General features: G+C 39.1%; 1 protein-coding gene across 1 annotated transcript in view; it reads right to left on the bottom strand.

Annotated features, from left to right (window-relative positions):
- ASAP1 (ArfGAP with SH3 domain, ankyrin repeat and PH domain 1) overlaps window positions 1–25,172 on the bottom strand; it is a gene marked incomplete at its 5' end in the record, with an annotated part of 62,552 nt that overhangs the window by 11,094 nt on the left and 26,286 nt on the right. The window contains 8 exon segments of the mRNA XM_010023930.1: window positions 605–671; window positions 3,578–3,679; window positions 3,682–3,723; window positions 12,897–13,125; window positions 14,476–14,583; window positions 18,064–18,131; window positions 20,341–20,456; window positions 22,729–22,814. Of these exon segments, the coding sequence (XP_010022232.1) occupies window positions 605–671; window positions 3,578–3,679; window positions 3,682–3,723; window positions 12,897–13,125; window positions 14,476–14,583; window positions 18,064–18,131; window positions 20,341–20,456; window positions 22,729–22,814 (818 nt within the window).

The following is a 25,172-nucleotide window of genomic DNA, read 5'->3' on the forward strand; positions in this document are numbered from 1 at the left end:
GTGGTCATCATTACTGCTGCAGCTATTGAAGAAGACACTTGTAATGTAGTGACCTGATGAACTATGAGCTAAAAGCACTTTGTGTTATTACAGCCTTACACAGTGTGTGTCAGCACACAGGCTTGACAGACTGGCAAACAGTTAAGCTGGACAACTGAGATGAATTCTCTCTCTTAGAGAGCTGTCTCCGATGGCAGCCTGTTCCCAGAGTGACACTTGTGCAGCTGAAGGCGTGAGACCTCACCCTGAAGCACATAAAATGAAATGCAGGCCACATGAAAAGAAAACTTTTGTCCTGCTGGGCTGCAGTGTGAGGCAGCATTCCCCAGCTCAGAGAGTGCTTCTGTAGGAGCAGTGGATAGATTCTGGTACAAGTTGTTCCGTCCATCCCTCTCAAAGGATGAATTGTGTCTGGACAGCTATGAACAAAGCGTAGGAGGCTCAATGAAGCCAAAGTATTTGCATGGTAGTAAGGCATGCAGAAAACTAATGAAGAAACACAGCTCATATTTTACTTCATGTGAAAGGCAATTTCTTTTCTACTTTATAAATTAGTTATCTTTAGATAAATTTTCATCTTTGCCTTCGTATACACAGATTTTACCTTGACTGCTGAGACATCCCCTCAAACTTGTTTGCAGCCTTAGTTGAAGGTGGGCCCAAATCATTACCTGAGGTGGAAAAAGCACAGTTTAAAGAAAATTATCATTCGGATAACTGAAATATAATCACCAGAGGGTGCAACTTCAAGTGAAGTACACATTCGTCCAAGTATCCTCTATACAAGAAGTCTAGAGATATTAAACATCATTATTCACTAATAGTTTTGTAACTGGCAAAAACCAGCAGGGACAGTAATAATCCAACTTGATCTTTCATACGACACAGTTTAAACCAACTCACTGGTAGCTCCCATCTGCTGGCAGGGGAAGATTGAATGACATTGCTGAGTTACTGCTGTAGGGCATTTGTTTTGAATATAGTGTTTCAATTTTATCTGAATAGAAGGAGATACTCCAGGCCTTTACCAAATAAATTTATCACAGATGTTTGCATTTTGCATTCTGAGGCACATCTTTTTCAAACCACCATGAATTTGATTTTATTCACGAAACAACATTATTTCTAAGGATTAGTCTTTCATCCTATGTAAAGAATAGTCTTTGCTGATTTAATAACTAAGTCGGTGCGTAACCACAACCTGAATGTTAACCAGTGGTAAAGAGAAGACCCTGGGTATACTCAATTCTGTCAAAAGACAGCAAAATCCAAACCCAAGTGCTCCTGGACTCCTTCAGAAGGCTTCCTTTTCATTAACCATCACCATTCCCAAGGTATAATTATACTTTTAGTGCCTATATCACTCCCCCTTCCCACTTCTATTATAGCATGTCTAAATCTCAGAATCAACTTCAACAACCATTAGTAAATTTTGTCACTGAAATAGATGTAAAGTGACATTTAATGATCCAAGAACACAAAACACTTCCCATGAAAAAGAATGACACATTTGCTTAGATGCCATTCTTAGTGCATTGAAGTCTAAATGAAACAGCAGAGAAGGCTCACGCTGAGCCTTGTGAAAAATATGTTTGTATTTTAAATGGGGAGAAAAAGGGAAAAATAAAGGTAAACCAAACAGCAAATCCTTCACATGTAGATCCTATGGATCAAACAAGGAAAAATATCTTGTGGTTGCTATGGAAATTCAAAATAATCTAAATGACATTTTTAGAATATCTTTGAATAGTAACTTAATTTGCTTAGACATAAGCTAAGGATTGCTCTGCTTGAGACCTCAATCAATGCACAGATTAGAAAACAAATGCGGAAATTCAACATGACAAGAAATGTAACACCACAGAAAAATGCTTCTGAAAGGGAAAGCAGCGAACATCTGACAATGCTTTTAAACCAAACCACAAAGGCAGATACAAGAAACTCCCTCTTTTATAAACACACAACTTATTACTTGCTTAAAATCCAAACGGACTTTGAAACAAGTTTTTGCACAGATCTCTGCTAAGGAAAAAGGGGAGAAGAGACCCCTCTTCCACCCACCGAAGCTTAGGCTGCATTGCAGAGCAGAAAAGAGACAGAATAAGCAGTGTTCTTCTCCAGCCCTACCTTGAAAAGGTATTTACTGCTATGCAGTTCTTCAGCTCTACACCTGCATCTTTCCAGTATTCTTCTTTTCCTTTCTTCTTTTCCTTTATCTTTTGTCTAATGTTTTTAAGGAATAGTTGGCACTAGCTTAGCATCTGCTCCTACCACACTTTTCATCCCGACAGTCTGACATCAGATTGTATTCTAGTATATTCTATATTCTTGTATTCTAGCATTTTAGGTGCTGTTTTGGACTTAAATATTTGGGCTTTTTTATAGATTTTTGAAGTTCAAGCTCTTCCAAATGCCTTTACTGCCTCTGAAACAGCAGAGGGCTGTCAGACCCCAGAACATAGGAAACATTTTTTCCTTAGCCCAGACATCTGAACTGTAGAGAACTGAAAAAGACTTGTCATTATTTGTGTTCCTTTGAGAAACAGAAAAGGACTTTGCTTTTCACTGGACTCCTTATTTCTCTTCCTATTAAATCCTAGATTAAATCACATATTCTGCAGGAGTACTCTATGATTTACCACACTTAACTCAATTTGCTGTTTTCAGGCTTGCAATTCTTTTAGGCTAGTAGTTTTGTGTTTGCATTAGAACAGAGAGAGGATACTCTTAAGATACAAGAAATGTATGCACCCCCCTACGTAAGCGTTGGATTCCAGCTCAAATGATTACAGATATATGGAATACCTGCCACCAACACTAGTAAATTTCATGGGCCTGAGATTTATAGGTACTGGGATTCATAGGGAGAAGTTGACTGCATAGAGCAATGTTTATTGAAAAGAGGAGTCATTCAAGTAGTCTGGTAAATAGGTTGCAAAAGCTTCTGCCAGAAAAGTATCCTGTTAAAAAGAAACAAAAAAACCCTGTGCTGTTTCCATGTAACTTCTGCAGGTAGAAGGACGGGACCCTATTGGTCTTGGGGTATGAACAGACAGTATCACAAACCCCAGAAACATATTAAGACAACACAACACCAGCTAGGTGCCAACACTTTATGGGAGAGATCTGGCATAGAGCCCAAGGAAACCAGCTCTTCTGGGAATCAGAACCACATAGATTCACTGAGTTCTATCTGTCCCAAATCACGAGCCACCTACATCAATGAGCTGGTCAGAACAGCAGCAGGGGGGAGGAAGCAGAGGCAGAGGAGATGCAGCGGATGAAGGGGCCAGGGTGAGGGCAGCCTGGGCAGCTGGGGTAGAGAGAGGGAGGCAGCAGAGACCAAATTGGGCCCCAGGGGAGCATGGAGCGTTTTCAGGTTTCTCAGGTGAGACTCAGATACAGAAGCCTGGGAGCTAGAGTGACAGAAGATAGAACTGCTGATTTATCTGAGCTGACGCTGCATCAAGCTACAATCATTGGAAAGCAAGCACCAGGTGAAAAGAAACCAAAGTTCATATATCATCCATCACAAAAGGTTTTCCCCTGCCCTTTTGTTTTGCGTTTCAAAACTCACCCCAAGGAATTGGGCCCTTATTCTGGGGTCCATGAGGTAGTGGGCTTGGTGGGTCAGAGAGGGTTCTTTTGTGTCCTGGGGGTGGGGGAGGTGAGAGGCGCTGCCACTAGAGGTTTGAGTGCTTAGAGGGAGGGTTGAAGGTGGGCCTGCAAAATAACAAACAACCTTCTTACAAATACATGTGCATAAACGTCAAAGCAGCACTGAAAAATTCACAGTCAGACCCACAGCAAAGTGCAGCAAAGGACTCAAATGAAAAGACAAGCCATGCCAGAACACTGTTTAGATTAAACGACACGTTCACCACACTTTTAACCATCTCAGCTGTGGGAATATAAGCAACTTGACAATAGAATGACACGTGTACTTATATTTAAAAATACAGGATTAATCAGACCAGGGTTCCTAATTTTAGGCATAAATAAAAAAAAGGCATGAGATCCTAAAATTAAGTAATATTGAGCATGTGGGGTTAAAGCTACTGTTAATTTGGAACAGAAAGAAATAGCTTTCTACATGTTCTAGCATGTGGGGACATTTTTTCCCACCCAGTGCATCCCATAAGAATTCTGTTAATAAACTGGGGGGGGGATGCAGGGAACAGAAAAGTACCTATGAATTTTCCTTGCATTTTGAAAATTGATTGTAAGCTTCACACATTTTTCTATACTTATTTTCTTTTTTTTTTTTTTTTTTGGGTTAAATTAATGGACATTTTTCCCCACCCAGTGCATCCCCAAAAAATTTCTTTAATAAACTGGGGGGGGGGATGCAGGGAACAGAAAAGTACCTATGAATTTTCCTTGCATTTTGAAAATTGATTGTAAGCTTCACACATTTTTCTATACTTATTTTCTTTTTTTTTTTTTTTATGTGGCTTAAATTAATGGGATTATGCATTCTTAGAGCAATGAAAACTGTTTTGTGCAGTGTACAGAAAATAAACACCAGCAAAGCCCTTTCTGAGGCTGAAATTGGCTATTTACTGGCAGCATTGCTTATAGAGCTTATGCAGTCACCCCTCCCCTTAAACACTCTTATTTCCTCCTGCATCAACGTTGGCACAAATGTTATTCAACACAACACACGTTTTACAGGATGTAAACACAGGTTAAAAGACAAAACCTAGAGAGAAGGCAACAATTTTCCCTGATCAACTTCACCATTCCCCTCCAAAAGTGTCTTTAGTGAGCAGCTCAAGGAAGCAGGCAGTGCAGGGAGCAAACATGCAGTGAGGGGACAACTGCTCCAGTCAGTGCCTGTTGCCACCACAAGAAATGACTTGTAACACTTATGCCAATTAGTCTGCGTTAGGTTAGAACAGCTCTAAGGTGTTTTTCTGTTTGTTTTTAATCTAACCAACAAATAACACTCCCCTGCAGTCATGATCTTGCAATTACATTTGCAGGTAAGAGAGCTTTGCAATCACAGGCTATGGATAAATGCAGATCATTGATTTAAAAGCAAAGTTTAGTTATACCTGAAATTTCAAGTCTGCCGTCGCGTGTTTTGTAGCACTATAGAACCAAATTGCCTATTACTTAAAAACCTGTTGGAACAGTGTTTGAGACAAAAATCTTCGTTTTGTTAATCAGGATATAGCCTGACCTGCACACAGACCTAGAGCTGCCTCTTCAGAAATATTTATTACCACTCTCTATAGATAGACTGAAAATAACCGAAGTCTGCATTCCTTCCCAAATTACTATGCAGCATAAAAGTACTAGAGTCAGTGAAAAATAACCTTTGTTAAAATTCCTTAGGTGAAGCACTAAACATTGAAAAAGTAACTTCAATTATCCTACAAGCATGTGTATATTTGCCAGGTCTTTTCAGTGGGTGACCTCCCTCTTTCTTCTAAACCCCAAAGAAAAGATTAATAAAACTGCCTATACTGAGCTAATGATTCAATCTGTTCTCCAGATTCTAGTCTGGAAGGCCTTTTGCTGCTCAGGAGAATCTCTCAACCACAACCCCAGCAGGTATGTTGGACCTCGCTTTCCATTAATTGCTTACCCTCGTAAAACAAACTATATATTATGGGATTCTTCCTCTCAACTTACTCTCAACTTTACAAAACCATTAACTGACAAAAAGTCAAATGTTAGTGCAAATTAGTGGTTGTTCCCCAATTTGCATCCCTTCTCGTTTTCATGTCTTCCTTGAGCTCTAAGAAAGGAAGCTAATTTAAACCATGCATTGAAACGTTTCTGCCAGCAAAAAGAAGAAAAATTCTCTCAGGCTAAGGTTTGACAGATGATCCCATAGATCAGTTATAAATTCTTCAGTTGGCTTAAATATATGTGAATCAAAGGTTGTTCTGGAAACTGTAGTAACTCAGAGCATAATGTAGGAGTAGCGAGGGGGAAAGGAGAATTCAGCATCCAGTGTGAACAGTAACATTATTTTTAAAGCATGTCGAAAACCTACACAGAAGGTCAGTATTTCTCTCCGACATCCCGCTGCACACTGCCTGCAAGGGGCAATGTCCAACACCTCGGAGGCTCGGTCCTACCACCACCTGCTGTGCTGCTCTTAGTACTGCACTGCAGCCCGGCCGCTCAGTGCCAACACGGTCTCCAGCCCCACCACAAGTGACACAAAGGACAGAAAGGGGAGGAAATGCAGTGAAACAGGATTGTGTGCTTATCGCAAACATAAAACCCCAGGCATGAAGTGGAATGTTTCCTTTTTATTGCCAATAAAATGTAGAATCCTTCTCTAAAACCCTAAAATTTAGTAGGATAAAATTCTTTGAAGGTGGTTATATGGATATTTATTTTATATTTCACACTGGTAGTGTATCTCCAGACATCACAGAGGAGTTGAAAAACATTAGCACTTCATAGCTTTCAAAAGTTCCTATGGCATAAAACAGTTCTAGGGAAAAGGTGTTAAAGCATTAAAACTAATGCATTTGTCAGACTCCTACCATTTGTCCCTACATTAATTTCACAGAAGAAATCATTATAAATTTAGAAGTCATACACTAACAATTAGATGCCTGAAATACAAAATAACTTCCTTTCAGTAAACAGAAAATAAAGGAAAACTTCAAAATATCTTTTCATAAAGAGGTGTGAAGTCATATCACACTTTGAATAAAGCAAACATGGGAAATGTTCTGGAATCTAAAATCAGCTTTTGGAAACAACTGCTGAAACAATACACAGATCTAATGATGATGTACAAAGCACCTTAAATTTATTATGAAATACTTTGTGTTATAGAATCAACTAGGTTGGAAAAGAACTTTAAGATCATCAAGTCCAACCGTTACCCCAGGACTGGACGGCCACCATTAAACCATGTCACTGGGGGCCTCATCACCACCATCAAACTCTAGACAAGCAAAACACTCTGTAACACACAGGGCTACCCCACCACCTCTTCTTCCTTGCCTATCCCTTCTGAACAGTTTATAGCCATCCATTGCAGCACTCCAGTTGTGCGAGTCATCCCACCACTGCAGCTGTGTCATAGTTCTGCTGCTGCACGACGTCTGCCAGCTCCTCCCGTTTGTTGCCTCCACTGTGTGCATTGGTGGAGATGCACTTCAGTTGGGCTACTGATCCCACCACCTTTTGTGCGGGAGAAGCTCCAGTTCCTACAGGACCACTCTTAGGTCCTTCCATGGTTTCTGACACATCAATAACCCTCGTGTCTTTGCTGCCACATGGATCCCATCCCTTGCCTCCTGCTGGGTCTCCCCTCGTTCAGCAAACCACCCTGTGCACCACACACCAGAGCTCTCTACTGCTGATCCTGCCAGCACCAGAGCTGCTTGCCTTGGCAATATACACATATGTATGCGTAAACAGAATCTCAAGACAATTCTTACGTGATAGTTTAATTACACAAGGTTTAGCTGGGTATTTTTAAGCAATCACCAGAACAGTTATTTTTCTAGATCAAAGATATTTTGTAATTCTAACCAGGTAGCATGTAAGCCAACCATTTCTTCTGCATAGTCATCTTAATGATGATTTCCCACGTAGTCGTGAAGTTTGTATTTCATGAGAACACTTTCTTTACACAAGGAAAAAGAAAAAAAACCCACAAAACCCAGGAAAAACACCTAGACTGTTTAAATTGTGCTTTCATTGGGCTCTCTTCAGTCAGGTGGGAGCAGTTGCTTTCAGTGCAAGCTGTTGCCATCTTACCACTTCTTCATATTACAAGGATCACACTTTCATGTGTAGACAGACCAAATAATCTCAAATTTATTGTACTAAGATAAGTAACTGGAAAAGCTCTACCACTGATAGTGCATTGCCCTTCAGCTGTTGTGCAGTTAGTATAGGACCTATTAATTTGTGTACTTGTGAAACCATGCAAAGCTGTTACCATCCACTCAAGAAATGGTGGGTTCAGGGTGTAAAAAACCTCACATTTGTATTTTTTTACCACTTAATGAGAGATATGGAAGAACCAGTATTCCAGTTAATGGCAGAACAGGTACTGCAAAGGAAAGTAAGTTTATATTAAAAGTAGAATTTTCATTAACAAGTGTTGTTATTCTTATTTTTAAAGTTCTTATGAGTTATATCTTTGCACAAATATTACGAAAAGCCTTCTACAGTTTGTCTTACTTTGTAGCACATTTTCGGTACTGAAAAGAAGATCATAAAGAAAAAATCATCATGATCACTCTGAATAAAAATATACATTGATTCAACATCAGCATTTGCAGTATATTCTACAATAAAAGGCTAAAAAATGTCCTGTTAAAAAAAAAAAAGCACCAGACTTTATATAAAGAATGTTGTATTTTGGGTTTATGCACTAATATAAACCAGAAGAAACTGGACAACCTTAAAGGCCAAGGTAATGAAAATGAGATTAAATACAACAGTACTGTGGATAATGTTAGAATTCTGCATTAAGAAAGCATTTGTGCTATAAATTAAGGACTCCAACTGAAAACGGTAGTAGAGATTGTGAAATGCCTGATATGCTGTAATATGATGGAATAATGACAAAAATAAATACAAAGGAAGTTTTGATGTAGTGTTTCCAGCAGAAAAAGCAAGGTTTTAATGCTGTCCCTATACTTCCAGTCACTTGTATTTCAGAAAGCTGATTTAAACAGCCTTTACAGAGAAAGGCTGTATGATGAAAGGACAGGACTTGAATGACAGAAGAATGAACATACTCTTCTGTCAGAAAAGGTGAAATATGCTTGGTTTGTTTAGTGCAACAAAACAGAAAAGGAGACCTGCATGACTGCTCTCCAGGTAGTGCCTTGATACAGACACAGTGACAAACCACCGAAGCTAAATGACAACGTTGGTACACGAACAAAGTCATTCAGTGGACTTGAGAAGATTGCTAATCCTGTGAGCAATGCAGTCAGGCAGCTTCTAGTAGTTACTAGTAAATGCAAATAAGCAAATCTGGTTAGAGACTGAGTCTGATCAGTGAGAAGCACATTATACGATGTGGTGTCTGCAGTGGTAGTGGACTGGAAACACAAGTGCCTTTGGGCTTATGTACCTAACATCGGAGCTGTGAAAGAGAGTGTAAAACATGTAAACTTGTAAGTATCCAAGCTTCACTTCATGACATAGAACTGATCCTTGACCTCCACGTTCATCCTGTACAAGGGAATAGGCAGAACCATTGCAAATTAATTAGCTTTCAGCTAAAATTAAGGGAACCTGGCTTAAACTGCCTAACTTCTACAAAACTAGAAGCAACATTGCCTTTACATTGGATTTGCAAGTAGGGTTGTGCAAGTTTATTTTGCTACTGTGTTGAGTTATGCAACCACTTTGATATTGGTATTTGGAGGTTTTTAAAGCTTTTTGTATAACAACAGATAGAAGACCTGCTAGATGTCTCGAGCCATAATGCAGGTGTAAGCTGGAAAGATTGCTGATTTTTAGAACGCTACAGACTAAGGACTGGACTGATAATAAGTTGAACCTGAATAAGCTTAGATAAACTACTGGAGAAGGCAAACAGCAGCTGGCTTATGCAGCTACTGAGCTCGTTCTGTACTCTTTGTTCCATTTGGATTAAGTAAATCCATAGCAAAGATAGCAAGAAGCAAGATGTACCCACATCTGAGCTTGTTTACAGTAAAATACACTAACATTCCAGCATTTTAGGGATCTCTATATACACATTCTCCAACAATTGCACCTATACAATGATGAATCAAACTAATTTTACACACCAATCCACTGAAGGCCATGGACAAGAGTTTGACGGGTGTTACATAAATTGTTTTAAACTTACCTTCTCTCCCCAGCACAGAGTTCAGCCTTGCTGGCTCCCAGCCCACTGTGGCATCTCAGCAAACACCATGGAACCTGGCTACAAAGGAACTTCCCTGGTGAATGAAGCCAGCTTACAGAGGGCTAAAGCGAGGTGGTTTTGTTTAAATATACAGTGTGGTTCGGAAAAGAGTTTATCTGCATGCCTCAAAGGATAAAAGCCATGGAACTTTAAAATCCTCTGCCTCCTTCTCAAATACAGATCCCACTAGCTACTCACTCCCTACAGACTGTCTCCATGTTCTAGCAGGGTCCCATGGTATCTGCTGGGGCTTCACAGCAGAGAAGGACAAAGATCAGATTGTATTTGGGGACAGAAGGTAAGTTTAAACTTAATTATAGATTCAATGCTCTTCTTACTCTTGATATTCAGGGAACTTAATGCAAAATGTAATACTATGTTTTCATGTGATCTTAAATCAAACAGGTAGCTATTAAAATGAACAAAAGAAAGGATTTGGTAAGTAAGCTTGCATGTAAGACTTTGATGTAAGGGATATACTCTATTACTACTAATCTCAAAGGCGCAGATAATCCTTTAGGAATTATTTTTTCCTGCAGAAATAAAATTAAGTCAGACTGTTGCAAAATGAAGATACATCACCAGTGTCTTATGGGAGTAGAGATTCTCTGCTTCTTTTAAACAACCTGTTTAGGAGCTGGAAGTGAGGGAGATAACAAGGTGTAGCACACTCTACAGTGAAGCGTAAGTACATCTGCAATGATGTGTCTAGAGTGACTTTTCCACACTGATGAATTGTTCTATTCATGTCACTTTGTTCCCCTGTCCTTTTGAGTCTTAAATTATTCCTGTAACACAGGCATCTATTGAATGGAAACTTCTAAAAGTGATTAAATACTTTACAATATTATCAAATAAAAATCAACCAAGAACCCAGTATCACTCTCAGACTGTCAAATTTTGGCATATTTGAAGCAGAGAAGCCTGGTGACATTCAACCTCTCAGTCTTGCAGTGTGAATCTGGCATTTTCCACTCTGACGAAGCAGTTAATGTTACTTCAGAAGGCAACAGTTCTCTCTATTTTGTAATAATATCATATTGTTTTGTTGTAATATGAATAAGGATTTCCTTTGTGTAATTCTTGATATGAAAACACACAAGAATTCAATGCTTCATTTCTTTCCAAGTAGGTTTGGTGTTGGGTCCAGGAGTTTGCAGGAACACCTAGGAAAATACCTAACATTTCTAAAACTTGAATACATACTTAACATGAAATAAGCATGTAAATATTCCCCTTCCTGGAGAAAAAGGCAATTGTCTGGATAAGTCCATATGAGAGCTACATTATACAATGACAAAGAAATAAAGTTCATTATAATCCATTGAAAGCTGCAACATACTAAGCAGCGTACAGACAGATCCATGTCAAACCTCATAACCTTCTTATCAAAATGGGATTTGTGATTAGTTCCCAAGTCTTGCAACTTTATTACAAGAAAAAAGTTATCCTAGGTCAGACTGAAGCAACACCTAAGGCAGTATACTGTGTCTGACAATGGACAATCAGTAGCAGACTGTTAGAGCACATGAAAAAGATAATGGGGAGGAAGGAAAAAGTCAGAATACTGTAATGCCAATAGGAAGGTCAACATCATAAAGTTACAAGGGATGTAAATGAGTCCCCAGTGAAAGTGATATAAAGAAATGTGGGTTACGAAATCTCATTTAAAAAATGCATACCCTGGCAAAATCCCTTTGCCTCCTAATGGAAAACAAACCTGTTTAACAAAGAGCACCGAAGGATTAATTTGAAAGTTGCCAGTACATGACAAAGACTGATGGTGGAATAGTAGTTCTTAAGCACAGCATCTAAAAGCAGACAGCTGATGCCAACACACTCCATTCTGTCCATTTCTCACATTTGAGTGAAAGCACTTCTTCATTTTAAAACAAAGTTAACTACCAGTTGGGGAAATGAAATACAAAGTTATAGTAGTAACTGCTGAAGCCTTGAACGATGCTGTAGCCTTTACAACTAAAGTTTTCTAACAAGTCTATGGTAAAAAAACAGTTTGGCTATTTTTAAATTAAATACATGAAAAAAAGGTGAAAAAATGAAAAGGGGTTTTTTGTTTGTTCTAAAACGTTGATTAGTACAAATTAAAGTAACAGGGTTTTTTCATAAACACATCCTCTAAACTTGAAGTTTATGGTCAAAGAATCACCATCCACTTACTGCAAGACTAAGCCTCAACAGCAAGTAAGTTTTCTTCCTTTTCAAGGGCTACCAAGAGTGTCACTACTAAGAAGAAAAAGCATCCCATTCATTTCAGCTACATGTAGATTGCTTGAACTGTAGCACAAACCTTCCTTAAGGATGATTCTGCAAGAGCAAAATGGTTGTTTCACTCAGGGAAGAATGGGTGATGTTTAGTTTAGATCTTCAGTGCCTAAGTGACTTGTTAATGATCTGACAATAGATTTAGGATTTTTTTCTGCCCTTCTTTGCATCCCTCTAGTACCAACCAAAGTGAAAGAGGAGAGCATTGATGCACTGAGAGGGAAGGAACTTCAGTACCAAACTGCTCAGTACTTCACAGGTCATGCTGGTGTTTGCCTTTATCCCCACAGTCTGACTGCAAGGAAAGGGAGCCTTCTTGCACCTCCTCTACTCCAAAGTCTTCACCCCCTCTGCCAGACACTGCACATCACATCCCTATAGCACTATACACCAGCAGCCTTTTCTGGAACACTCGTATTTTTGTGACTGTGAATACTGTAAATGCTTATAAATGCTTCTCATAAATATGAAAAAAAGTTCTACAGAAAATAAACCAGATTTTATTTAACAGAATGACTTTATTTTTTCACCCATTCTTGTACAGTTATGAGACCATTAAAAAGTAAAGGGAAGGGGGCACTTTAAGTTCTGAACATGCTTTTTATCATATTACTGCACCAACGTAATAAGAAAAAACTATGCTACATCTTGAAACTCTGTCATGTCTCTGGCTAAAAGAAGGACAAGTGTGGAAAAATTACTGCTTGCAAGTGCAGTTTGGAGACAGACTTACCTTTGCCAGCATTTCTAGGAGGAAGAGGAGGAGCGTCGGCAGTTGGAGAGGTGGGTGAATCTGTGCTTGTAGAGGCGAAGATCTGATTGGTAAAAGCTCCATAGGAGAGTCTTTGCTTGTCTCTGGGAGTGCTAAATGCAGGATGAGTCATTTTCTCTTGAGGAGAAATGCTTGAAGAGTGACAGAAACTTTGGGGTCTTGGAGATCTTTCCTTTTTTATAGGACTAGGCTGTGAATAGAAAAATGAATGCATTATACAGCTGTAACCACTAAATATAGTTAACATGATGGGGAGAAAAGTTTACAGCATATTCAAGTGAACATGAGCATAATTTCTGACCAATAAGCCCATATTCCTCCTGTTAGTGATCCACCTGGTTCTCTCCTCTAACTGAAAAATAAAGATTGTAGCATCAACACATCATCACCTGCACAAAGTTAGATTTATCCTTAAAGCAGAAGATACACAATAATGTAATAAATAATATACTAGTAAAAGCCTAGTAAAGTTTTTAAAGTATAAGAGTAATTTTCAGCTCAAATAGTTCTTTACTCAGACCAGACAGCTATCAAGTATAGATCAAGCATATTATCCCGCTGATGCACATTAAAAATAAATAAGCTCTTTTGGCACAGCAGATTTATCTGTTGACTGAACCAGCAATACATTCAGTGATACATCTCTTCTAAACGTATCTAATTGCTCTTTGAAGAAATTTTACACAGCAATTTTTGACTGCTGCATGTTAATGGCTGTATATGGAGCATGATCTGTTTTACTGCAGCTCTGGTTCAGGCTATTATCTCCCATACAGCATTTGTCATCCTCCTGAGGCTCCTTGCACAGATAATCATTTTGTTCTCTCCTGTCCTTGAGGACATGTAAATCATTTTGGTTTCTGAATGTTTCAGTCCCAAGTGTCACAGAAAATGAAAAGTTGACCACATTTCCTTTCCACAAGCACCCAGAGACATAGAGGTGTCTATAGAGATATAGAGAAATAGGAGAGGTGTATTCGCATTTATTACAGAAACAGAGCACAGAGTAATTAACTGACTTGCTAAAGTAGGGCACTGAGGCTAAGTTTTCACACATTCTGGGATGGCAATTATCCTGTGCCCTCAAGTTTTGTCTTTCTGTTACTTTTTTTAATCAGAAATAAAGTACACAGCATGTTTTTTGAAAAATAAAGCTATTTATTCAACAGCTGGGGTTTATTAATTTACGGAAAACATAAATATGTAAGCTTTGGATTTCCTCCAGCTAAAAATTAACAACCTGCAATTTAGAAGGGGATAAAATGGCAAAGTAATCTACATTTACTGATTTAGATTAAATTGTATGTCTTGTCAAAGCTAAACCTCTGCAACTGAAGTCCATAATAACCAGACTGATAAAGTCTAATCAAAAAGCACTTTGGCAATCTTTAATATGAGCCTCAAAACTAGCTCCCTCCCTGCCCCCCCCAATAAAATCTGTAAGAAAAAAAATGTTAAAGTGGGTCTCTAATTTCCATTCATGTCCACAGAACAGAAATTGTCAGGTTTTGTGCAAAGCTTATCAGTAATTCCTGCTTACTTTATCATCTAAGTCATCATCACTTTCATCAATTTCTTCCTGCCGAAGGTTCCATTCGTACTCCACGTGGACGTGTGGGTTTAACTTTCCTGCCTTGGCCTGCGAAAGCTGAAAGAAATAACATAAATGTTAAAATATTTGCTGTTCCTTTGGTGTCAATGAAGTTTTGTACCAGCAAACAATAAGCTGAAATATTTAGAAGTTGGAAAGCTTTCCAGTCGATAAAAAGAAACAACTTCAGGGCAAACCACACAAACATCCTTCATTTATGTGAGGTATAGAAAACCAGCCAAAAGGTAAAAGAGAAGATTTTCTCAAAATAGGTAAAAGTTGCCAAGTTTGATAGGTGTTTGACAAGATGAAATGAAGAGAAGGTATATGCACAAAAGCAGAAATGCACCTGGAGCCCTCGAAAGGGAAGGCAGACCGTATTGATAAGTTCTGGTACATACAGCTATTATCCCTCCACAGTCACAGTCCTTGTGTTGGAATCGAAATAAAAGGTATTTACCTTTTAGTTTAATATTTCCCTCCCTCTCAGTGGATGATCCCAGTGTGTCTTAAGCACAAAATTCCTCTACTTTGCCATTTCAAATCATGTATTCAGATTCTTTAAAAACCCACTACTTCAATGATCAGCAAACCCCAGAAAACTGCAGTTCCTGGTTATTCTGAGGAGATAAATTTTCTTTCTTAATACTTAGATTTCCCATTATTATGTCTACGATTCTGTGATCTTTGAAATGTCATCTGTTTGGTACTGGTTGATTCAGGAGAGCCTTTAATCATCTTCCTGAAATAAAATTTGGAAGAAATGATTTTCCATCTGTTATATAGGTATTCATGAATTCACTTGTGTTGAAATTGAATTGCACAATCAAGACTGCAGCTATGCAAAAGAAATTAGCTTTGTACATCTACTGTACTGCAAGCAGCTAGATATTTATTTTGTAGGTTTTTTATTGCCCATGGTAACCAATATGATCACTCATATGACTTTTTTTACTCTTAACCTTATCTCATTGCCACTTTTGAGTAAAATGCAGGAATAATTTTTCTCTTAAAAAAATGGGAAAAAAAGAAAAAAAAAAGAGAAAATGCTCTATCATAGTTAACTGAAATAATCAAAGCATCATAGATTGGTTTGGGTTGGAAAGGACTTTACTAGTTCCAACACCCTGCCATGGGCAGGGACGCCTCACACTAGACCAGACTGCCCAGAGCTTTGTCCAACCTGACCTTGCACAGCGCCAGGGATGGAGCATTTACCACTTCTTTGGGTAACCCATTCCAGCGCCTCACCACCCTCACTGTAAAGAACTTCTTCCTCATATACAACCTGAACTTCCCCTGTTTCAGTTTAAACCCATCATCCCTTGTCCTACTGCTACAGCCCCTGACGAAGAGTCCCTCCCCAGCACCCTTACAGGTCTCCTTCAGACGCTGGAAGCTGCTCTGAGGTCTCCACACAGCTTCTCTTCTCCAGGCTGAACAGCCCTGATTTTCTCAACCTGTTTTCAAGTGGGAGGTGCTGAAGCCCCCTTATCATCCCCATGGCCCTCTGGACTTGCTCCAACAGCTCCATGTCCTTCTTATAATCAGTGAGGTATTCCCAGAATTCTGATTACAATAATCAAAATGATTAGCTGCTAGATAAGCTCACTGATCACATCCACTTGTTTTTGTTTGTTCCAGAACATAATCAGTCAGTCCACAGTAACAGCAGATGTTACTCTATTAAATACATACTGTAAAGAAGAAAGCAATCCATAGCAATTGTGTGTTTTATGGATGATCTGGTTTTCAGCTGACTGAAACACTGTCAACAGTAGAAGCAGTCAGAAGACCGGAAACACAGTGCACTCACTTACACAGCAGATATGGGAGTAATTGAGAAGGTAGTGGGAATACCACCTCATCAACCATAGCAAAATGTTGACTTGCATCCCCAGAAATATGGAAAATTATTATGATTTCTGGAGGACAAGCTCTCTTGATTTTGCAATAATTAATTAATACATGACAACAACTTTCAATTTTAAGAGGAAAGGTATTAAAATTACCAGCTGCAGAACAGAAGCAGATACCCTCCTTGATTCATCAAAATGAAGCTAAACAGTTCTGATAAACAGAATTAAGCAGCAAGTGACAGCTGTTTTGTAAATTCTTCTGGTTCTGTCTTGAATGTGAAATCATTTAGACTGCTTAGATTTTTTAATCCCTTGACAGTACTTAAAATCACTTGCCTACTGAATGCATGCTGGTGAGAGGCACTTTAGAGGGCTAAGAACAAACAAGCTCGTTAGTCTGATGTAGAATCCATATTCTTGGCTAACTGCTTCAGAAGAGTACCTGAGAAAATCCTTTAACACCTTTAGTTCTTAAATGCCAACAGTTTTTTTGAGTGGCATCTGTTAACATTCCTTAAATATTCTTAAAATTCCAGAATGTTTTTGCTCCCATCATGTTCAGTAAAGGGACAAAGTCCAACAGAAGCTGTTCTACATTTTTTGATACCCTAACTTTCAGACATTACACTTTTGCTTCTTTCTCTACCACCTGTGAGGCAGTTTTAATTTCAAGTTATTTCAATCCTGCTTGTAAGATGACTTTCACCGTCTCTGAACTATCTGCCCTCTTAAGTCATCTGGAAAAAGCCCAAGCAGGAAAAGTCAAAGAAAGATCCAGACCTAAAGGATCTACAGGATCTAAAAGGTCTTAACAGATTTCAAATTTCAGGGGGTGTTCTGTACTCCTGATAGAAATGTCTCTAAGAACTTTTGAGGTGATGAAGCCCAAATATCCTAGAATGCTGCACTGACTGGTATTCAAATACCTGTGTGTTGGGTACTCCCAGGCCTGACAAAAGCCCTGACCAAGCTCTGACCAAAGCTTCCCCCCACAGACAGATCTCAGGAGAGCTCAGCTCTTGTCACACACACATGGTGGAGGTCAGCAGTTGCAGGCACAGGAAGTTGGGTCCTGAGCCCATGGGGGTACATGACTATATCTGACCACAGCTCACATCTGACCAGGGCAGCAATGGAGCTCCTTGGGCAGCCACTTGGAGTCGGTCCTCCTTGGAGCAGTGTTGGCTCCTGGGGGACAGGACACTGTCCAAGCGAACTAATCGAGGTTGAACCCTTCCTTTTTAGGTGAGTGATTGCACATTTTGGATCATATGCCATAAAGTTTAAGAGTCAGCAGTGTAGTGATGAATCCCCGAATCTGTACTTAATGTTGGTGGAGCTTTAGGTGAGTTTTAATGGTAAGATTCATTTAGCCTCAACTTCTTGGTTTTGTGACAGCCTGACCCTCAATTATTTAAGGTCTGGTTAAAATAACTAAGTACTTCCAACACAAGTAGTATCTTGTACTTACACTCTTACAAAGAAAACGACTGTTGTGTTTTGAAGTTAGAAAATACTCATCCATGGTAGGGTCTACATCCTAGCATACATCCAGCTCGCAGCGATAGAGTTTGAGACACGGTGGGATCTACTCAAGATAGCATTGCCATCTTTGAACATACAAACATCCCTCATCCTTCTTCCCCACCCCTTTTTCCCCCCCAACTCCAGTTCTTACCAGTTCCTCACACTGGACAGCTTTCACTCTTTTTGCGGTGTCCAGAGCAGTCTCTCCAGCTTGGTTGACTACAAAATTGACAATAAAACAAGAGAGCGGCTCTTAGAGATGATTAAAGACTCAATTCAATAAGTTTCATTATTTTTAGCAGAGTAACTTCTAAAAGTGATCAAAAACGTCTATTTACTCTATAGCAGCTGCAGCTCTTTAAGATTCCACTCTAAGTGCTCATGTATTTCATGTATCATCAGGTTCTTTCTGAACAGCAGCATCTGCTGGGACACTTCCCAAATCCCTCCTAACCATCCTAGCAGAGGATATAAAGAAATTTAGTCATTCTCCACTCAACTCTTTTACTGGGAAAACACTTACATGGATAAGCAGGAAAAGCAAGCCTTAACAGCTTATAAAAGAATGCTATTCTAAGATTAAAAAAAAAGTAAAAGTTGATACAAGCACCTTTGATTAATATGTAGTGGTTTGAAGCCTGAATTTGAAGACAGAAATCCTATTCTAAGATGACATTTGGACAAGAATAATTTTAAAACTTCCTAGCAATTTCCTCTTTATAAAGCTATAAAATGGTTTACCTTTTCAAATAAGGCCTGATCAGAAAGAAGGTGGTATCTGAGCAATCTGGAAGGTCCTCTGGCACAACATCTAATGGGATCCTTCCTAGATACTCAGTAGCAAGTCTCAAGAAAAGATCAACCCCCACATCCCATCCTGATGTGGACAAACCTTAGGCAAAATTTAGTCTTATAGTATACAGTAAATGCCATGGAGCTGGAACAGAGTATGCTCCTCATCGCATCTGGATTGTAAAGCATTTCTGTGATTGGAACTGAAAACGGTCAAACTGAAGTCTCATAAGCAAATATGCCTATCTGTAATATAACATACAGGATGCTACTCATGAATTGTAGAAAATACAAAGCAGTCATCTAGAAAAGTCTATGAATTTGAAAGAATTAAGATTCCTATAAGGAGGGCTGCCTGTGGAAAGATCCAAGATGGTTTAATATGAGAAGGCATGAAAATAGAGTATTCCTTAACTGAAGTGAGCGCACAGATGAGCTTAAGAGACTAATTCCAAACTTTCAATCTTTACGTATAAACCTGATGTTTCAAGGCCTACAGAAGATACGAAGTTCCTAAGTGAGAGCATAAAAACAAACCAAACAAACCAATCCCCAACAAAAAATAGAAATCAAAAAGATATGAATGTTCTTTGGCATCTACCTAGGAGAGAGTTCAATGGAAGGACCAATAGGCATGCCTAAGCTTGTGCAGATAGCTTTTGCATTTTCTTAATGAGGGATAGATATATCTGCTAAAGAATTCTTTGACTTATGATAACATTAGAACATATTCTAAGGATGTATAAAAAGACCAAGTAAACCAATGACTTCTGCCACTCAACTATGAACTTAAATTTATGCAACAGCTTTTTAGAGGGCAGTGAAGGAAAATGATGGCAACGGGGGAAAAGGGAGAAATAAAAGTTCACACTCTTCAGTTTGCACCAACTGTTCATAAAAACTTCCTCCTATACCAAGAACTGATAAAGTGCAAATGTTTTATACACATGCTGATGAAACTTAGCCTGAGCCAGGATTCATGGAATACCTTTTTCACTCAAAATATGGCAGGGAAAGGAGAGCATCTAGTAAACAAAAGATTATCCCAAGTGTAAGCAAACAGTTTACAGAGATTTTATTCTTAATTAAACTTTTGCTAAGCCATGATGAAAAATGGACTGATTTAGCAAGTATTATACCTACTGCACACACGTGGATTGCAAACAGAGGGAGGGAGGCAGCTGAGAAAGCTAATCCCTTCCCTAATCACCTGCAGTGGTGGCTGGGGCATGCTGGGTGAAGCCACAATGCCAACAACATTAATATTAAAAGACAAATTAACTGTTGTGTACAGAAAGCCCAAATATGTCTGAAGTGCAGCTAATGTGAGCAGCCATTCGAAGCATTGTAACATACAAGTAATAGATGAATTTTACACTACAAACAATAAACTTAAATTCCAGGCTGTTAACGATGCATCAGAAAACTACGTATCAGGAAAACCAGGCTTTACCATTAGTATTTTATATGAGAAAATGTTTGCCACTATTATCTTCTAAGAATTTAAGTTTCATTTCTTAACTGAACACTTCCTTTAGGCTTGGTGGTGGTAAAGTCATCTTCCTAATACAGAAGTGGTTAAAATAACAGAAAGAAACGTTAATCTTTATTTCCTAGCTTTAGATAATGAACTTACCTACATCAATAGTTGGCTTCCCCCTCAAAAGCAATTTCAAACACTCAGGCTTATTATACATACTGCAGTAGTGTAGAACTGTATTGCCCAGCGCTGTTTGCTTATCCAGGTTTCCACTAAACACAAAAGAAGAAAGAATCAAGAGAAGTCTAGTGTGCTGTGCTGTTTGTTTCAGAGCAAGCATCCCTAGCAGTGATAAATGCATAAATACTTTATGGGGAAAATATGAATTAGGAAGAGAAAGAAATATTTTTCAAGTTAAACATTACTTTCAAAGACTAGTAAGAACAGTTCCAAGCACACTGGAAATTCCTGAGCTGTGGTTGACAAGGACTAAGCATCTACAGGTGTTCATTCAAAAACCAAACAAAAAACCCTGAAACTTGGAGATTCAAACCTAATCCTTTGGAAGGTCATGCCTGTTGTTTTCCACCTGCCAATTCACTGGCATTTCTTTTTCAAACATGCTAACTTAGCCCAATAAAAAATACCTGAAAAATCATTCTGATACAGCTAGAATAAGTTACTAAGTCCCACACATTCAAGGAACTACAAAGAAGGTGGCTGTGAGGATGCATAAGAGTGTCGTAAGAAGGAATGTAAGGATACACACTGAGTTAAACAAGCTGTGCAAAGGGTGTTCACAGGGCTTTTAAAAACTGTTCTCTCCTTCAGTTTTCAATTTCTGAAACAAGGTTTCTTGAAAAAAGTTATGACATACTGGGATCAATTTAATACATTTATAAAAATGAAAAGCTCAGAAAATGACAGTTTTACTTCCACTCAGTATTACCCACATTGAACAATAAGTGCAGAGCCCATATGGATGTAAAGATGCTCTTAAATTTGAGATTGAGACAAAATTACAGACAGCTGACAAAAACACATAAAGGATGATAGTTATAGAATCATAGAATCATAGAATAGTTAGGATTGGAAAGGACCTTAAGATCATCCAGTTCCAACCCCCCTGCCATGGACAGGGACACCTCACCCTAGACCATGGCTCCCAAGGCTCTGTCCAACCTGGCCTTGAGCACTGCCAGGGATGGACCATTTACCACTTCTTTGGACAACCCATTCCAGTGCCTCAGCACCCTCACAGTAAAGAACTTCCTTATATCTAATGTGAACTTCCACTATTTAAGTTCGAACCCATTACCCCTTGTCCTGTCACTACAGTCACTGATGTTATAAAGCTTCATAGTTTCTTCAGACAAAATAATTTAAAATAATAATCCAAAATAACAGATCCTTTAATATTACTAAAAATAACAATTTAGGCTTCTAAAACATTTTTCAAATTATGATCTCAGCTTGTAAATATTAATAGCTTTTTTTTTTTTTACTGTATTTTATTTTTTACTTTAAAAACACTCCTTCAATAGTCAGTACTCCATTTAACATGAGTGAGTAGTGGTAGAATAAAGTTAAAGTGAACGTTACACAGCTAGTCCACATAGTCCAAGAGATGGTGTCAGGAACATAGATTCCAAGTCTGTGCTGTTACCAGAAGACCAAACCTCCTCTCTAACACTCCCTATAGACAATGCTACATAAAGTATGAGAGAGGAGGAGGAAAAGAACCAAGTATTCACTGACTGCGTTTCAATAGCAGGAAGGACTCCCTGTGCTGAGGGACTTCTGGTAAGACTTCTGTTTCCCCCACCCTCCTCTCCTCATTCTCCAAAACCCACCATCTGACACAGCAAGTGACTGCTGCTTCTTTCACTTCATAGCGTCCTAGAGAGGTGGACTGGAATTGATCTCATCTAATCTTTAACTGTATCATGAAACACATGAAAAATAGTGTTGTACCACTACATCATTCGAGTTTTAAAAGTGTCTTCATTAAGACTTCTGTGAACACAGCTCTTGACAACAAAGAATAGCTCAGCCAATAACCCAGATGTTGAAAATTACTAGTTGAGAAGATCAGACTCTCAGTAACTTTAATACACTTTATTAACTACTACAACACCTTTATCAAAGTCAATCTGGCTTCTTCTTTATAAGACATATCCTTGTTTTCTACTCTTACAATCTTTTTGCATGTGGCCTGTATTTAGAATGCTCACTTTGTCACCTCTCCTTTACCCGAACTACTCATCTGCACTGTTTCACAGTGTTACGAATCAATGATCTCTTTTGCTCTACACAGTTTTTCCTCTCATCCTATTTTTATAACTGCTTTTTCCATGTTTTTAATCTACACTTCTTTCCCTCTCTCTCCTCATCAGGAGCATAAGAGTCAACTGAAAATGCTCTTTTGAAACATACCTAAAGAGAATGTAAGCAATAAGCAAACACTGTCCAAAGCACTGCACGGATAGCTTTGAACATTCACATTTTTCATACATAATTTAATGAAAATGGATCAATCCATACCAGTTTTGTACAAGGAAGTCAACCAGATGGAGAGAGGTTTGGTCAGCAGTCCGGACTGCTAAATGAAGTGCTGTTTCACCTGGCTCCTAAACACACACAAATGTAAGTTAGATTTTTGTGTCTTATTTCTGCAAAGCTTGTAATATCAGATCTACTGAGATATCTGTCTGTCACACTTCTACAAGTCTTTCCAAGGAAATTATGATGAAAATAATTATTGTCTTTCTGATCTCTAAAAGACCCCATGTGCTTCAAAGGAAACAGCATCACATTTTCTGTCACCATAGGTTCCTCAAAGCCATTCTTCTCTTCTTCCCAGCTGGATGGAACAATCCTGAAGAACCTTTAACCATTTTAGCTACTAGTAACTACAAGGGATCCTGTCAAGGAATAATGAGTGAGTTTACAGTACTTGTTGCTTTATGACACCTTGGTGAGCACCAAGCATACCCAACACCACTATTTCCTACAAAACCTGGGAAAATCCCCTCCAAAATCACAACCCTACATACAACAAATCCCTTACAGAATCACAGAATGGTTGAAGTTGGAAGTGACCTGTGGAGGACATCTGGTCCCACCTCCCTCCCCAGGCAGGGTCACCTAAAGCCAGTTGCCCAGGGCCATGTCCAAATGGCTTTTTGAGCATCTCCAAGGTTGGGGACTCCGTAACTCCCTGGGCAACCCGTGCCAGCTCTTGATCACCCTCACAGTAAGAAAAAAATGTTTCCTTATGTTCAGAGGGAACCTCCTGTGTCTCAGACTGTGCCCACTGCCTCTGGTCCTGTCACTGGGCAACACTGAAAAGAGCCTGGCTCTGTCTTCTTTGTACCTTCCCTTCAGGTATTTACATAGATTGATGAAATCCCCCTGAGCCTTCTCTTCTGCAGGCTGGAAAGTCCCAGATCTCTCAGCTTTTTCTCATATGTCAGGTGCTTTAAACATCTTTGTGGCCCTTCGTTGTGTTCTCTTCATTACAATCAAGTTTGTCTTGTACTAGAGAGCCCTGAACTGGACTCAGTACTCCAACTATGGCCTCACCAGCACTGAGTAGAGGGGAAGGATCACTTCCTTCAATCGGCTGGGAGCAGTATATTTAGTGCAGCTTAGAATACCATTGGCTTTCCTTGCCACAGAGGCACACTGTTGTCTCATGTCAGCTTGGTGTCCACCAGGACCCCCAGATCTTTCTGCCAAGCTGCTTTCCAGCTGGATAGTGCCTAGCATATGCTGGTGCATGGGGTTGTTCCTCCCCAGACATAGGGCTTCTCCTCATGAACTTAAAGAGAATCACACTTTATTTTCTATACATATAAGACAAGCATTTATGCGTATAAATGTCAATATAAGTTCTGTTTAATTCAGTTTAGAAGTTGCATGAGAAATGAATCTAAAACCAGATCTCATTAAATCCTACTGATCAAAAGGGGCATTAAAAAATTATACTGCAGTACACATACCTAAAATCACAACTTTAAATAAAAAGACTTATTAAACATCATAGAATTTACAGTGGAGAATGCTGTGTAATGTCCTGATTGCAGACACCAGTTCAGTTGGTCCTCAGACCTTTCTAGGTATCATTGACTGTACCAGCTGAGAAACACTAAGGAGCTAATTCTGTGGTAACTGCTATGGATGATAAATATAGAAAGTTCACCTTGTAGACAAGAATTTGTAATGTGGTTCCATGATAAGCACTCTGTGATATTTCAAGTGCTGAGGCTATATAGAACTTACTCCCTCCACTCGATACAGACAGGCACTCTGCCCTTTGCCAAGGTAGCTATTTTCACAGAACTTGTTCAAAACATTCTCTGAGATCTCTCCAAGTTGTGTTCAAAAGTAATGGGAGAAGACACTGCTGACCAACTGGTCACACAGCAGCAACTGCCTGTAAGAATGTTACACACTGGGGTGCTCTTTTCTACATGGATACTTCAGGTCAACCTGGACTGATTTTTCCAAAAACCTGTAACTGACTTGAGAAGGAGGATCAGGTATTCTGAAGTTTATTAAAAAAACAACGAACTCTGTCTTCCTGGTTGGAAGAAACTGTACTTCTGTAAATGCTTCATTGGAAGCTGTGAAGGCATCATATTTACTTTCCTCATACAGAGGAACAGAGACTTATGTACAGTCAATAATGTGTTCCTTCAGCATCTACTTTAAAAGCAGATATGATACTGTCTTCTGTGGTATCAGGTGAGCCAGGGTTATCAAGTCAAGCCCTCTCTTTCTTCAGGCCTTTTCCTAAGGAAACACACTGCAGAACAGGTCCTATTCAACATAACAGTTGCACCTAGAACAGTATGATACTACTACTGTATTTCACACTCCTTTAGAGGAATTGATGACAAGAAGTAAGCTTTGTTTTCTCTCCCCACAAGGATGCCACATCAAGGAAAGGAAGACACCCCCCCCCCCCCCACTTTTTACTCATT

The sequence above is a fragment of the Nestor notabilis genome, unplaced genomic scaffold (genome assembly GCF_000696875.1).
Source record: "Nestor notabilis isolate BGI_N333 unplaced genomic scaffold, ASM69687v1 scaffold6771, whole genome shotgun sequence".
NCBI classification, from domain to species: Eukaryota; Metazoa; Chordata; class Aves; order Psittaciformes; family Psittacidae; genus Nestor; species Nestor notabilis.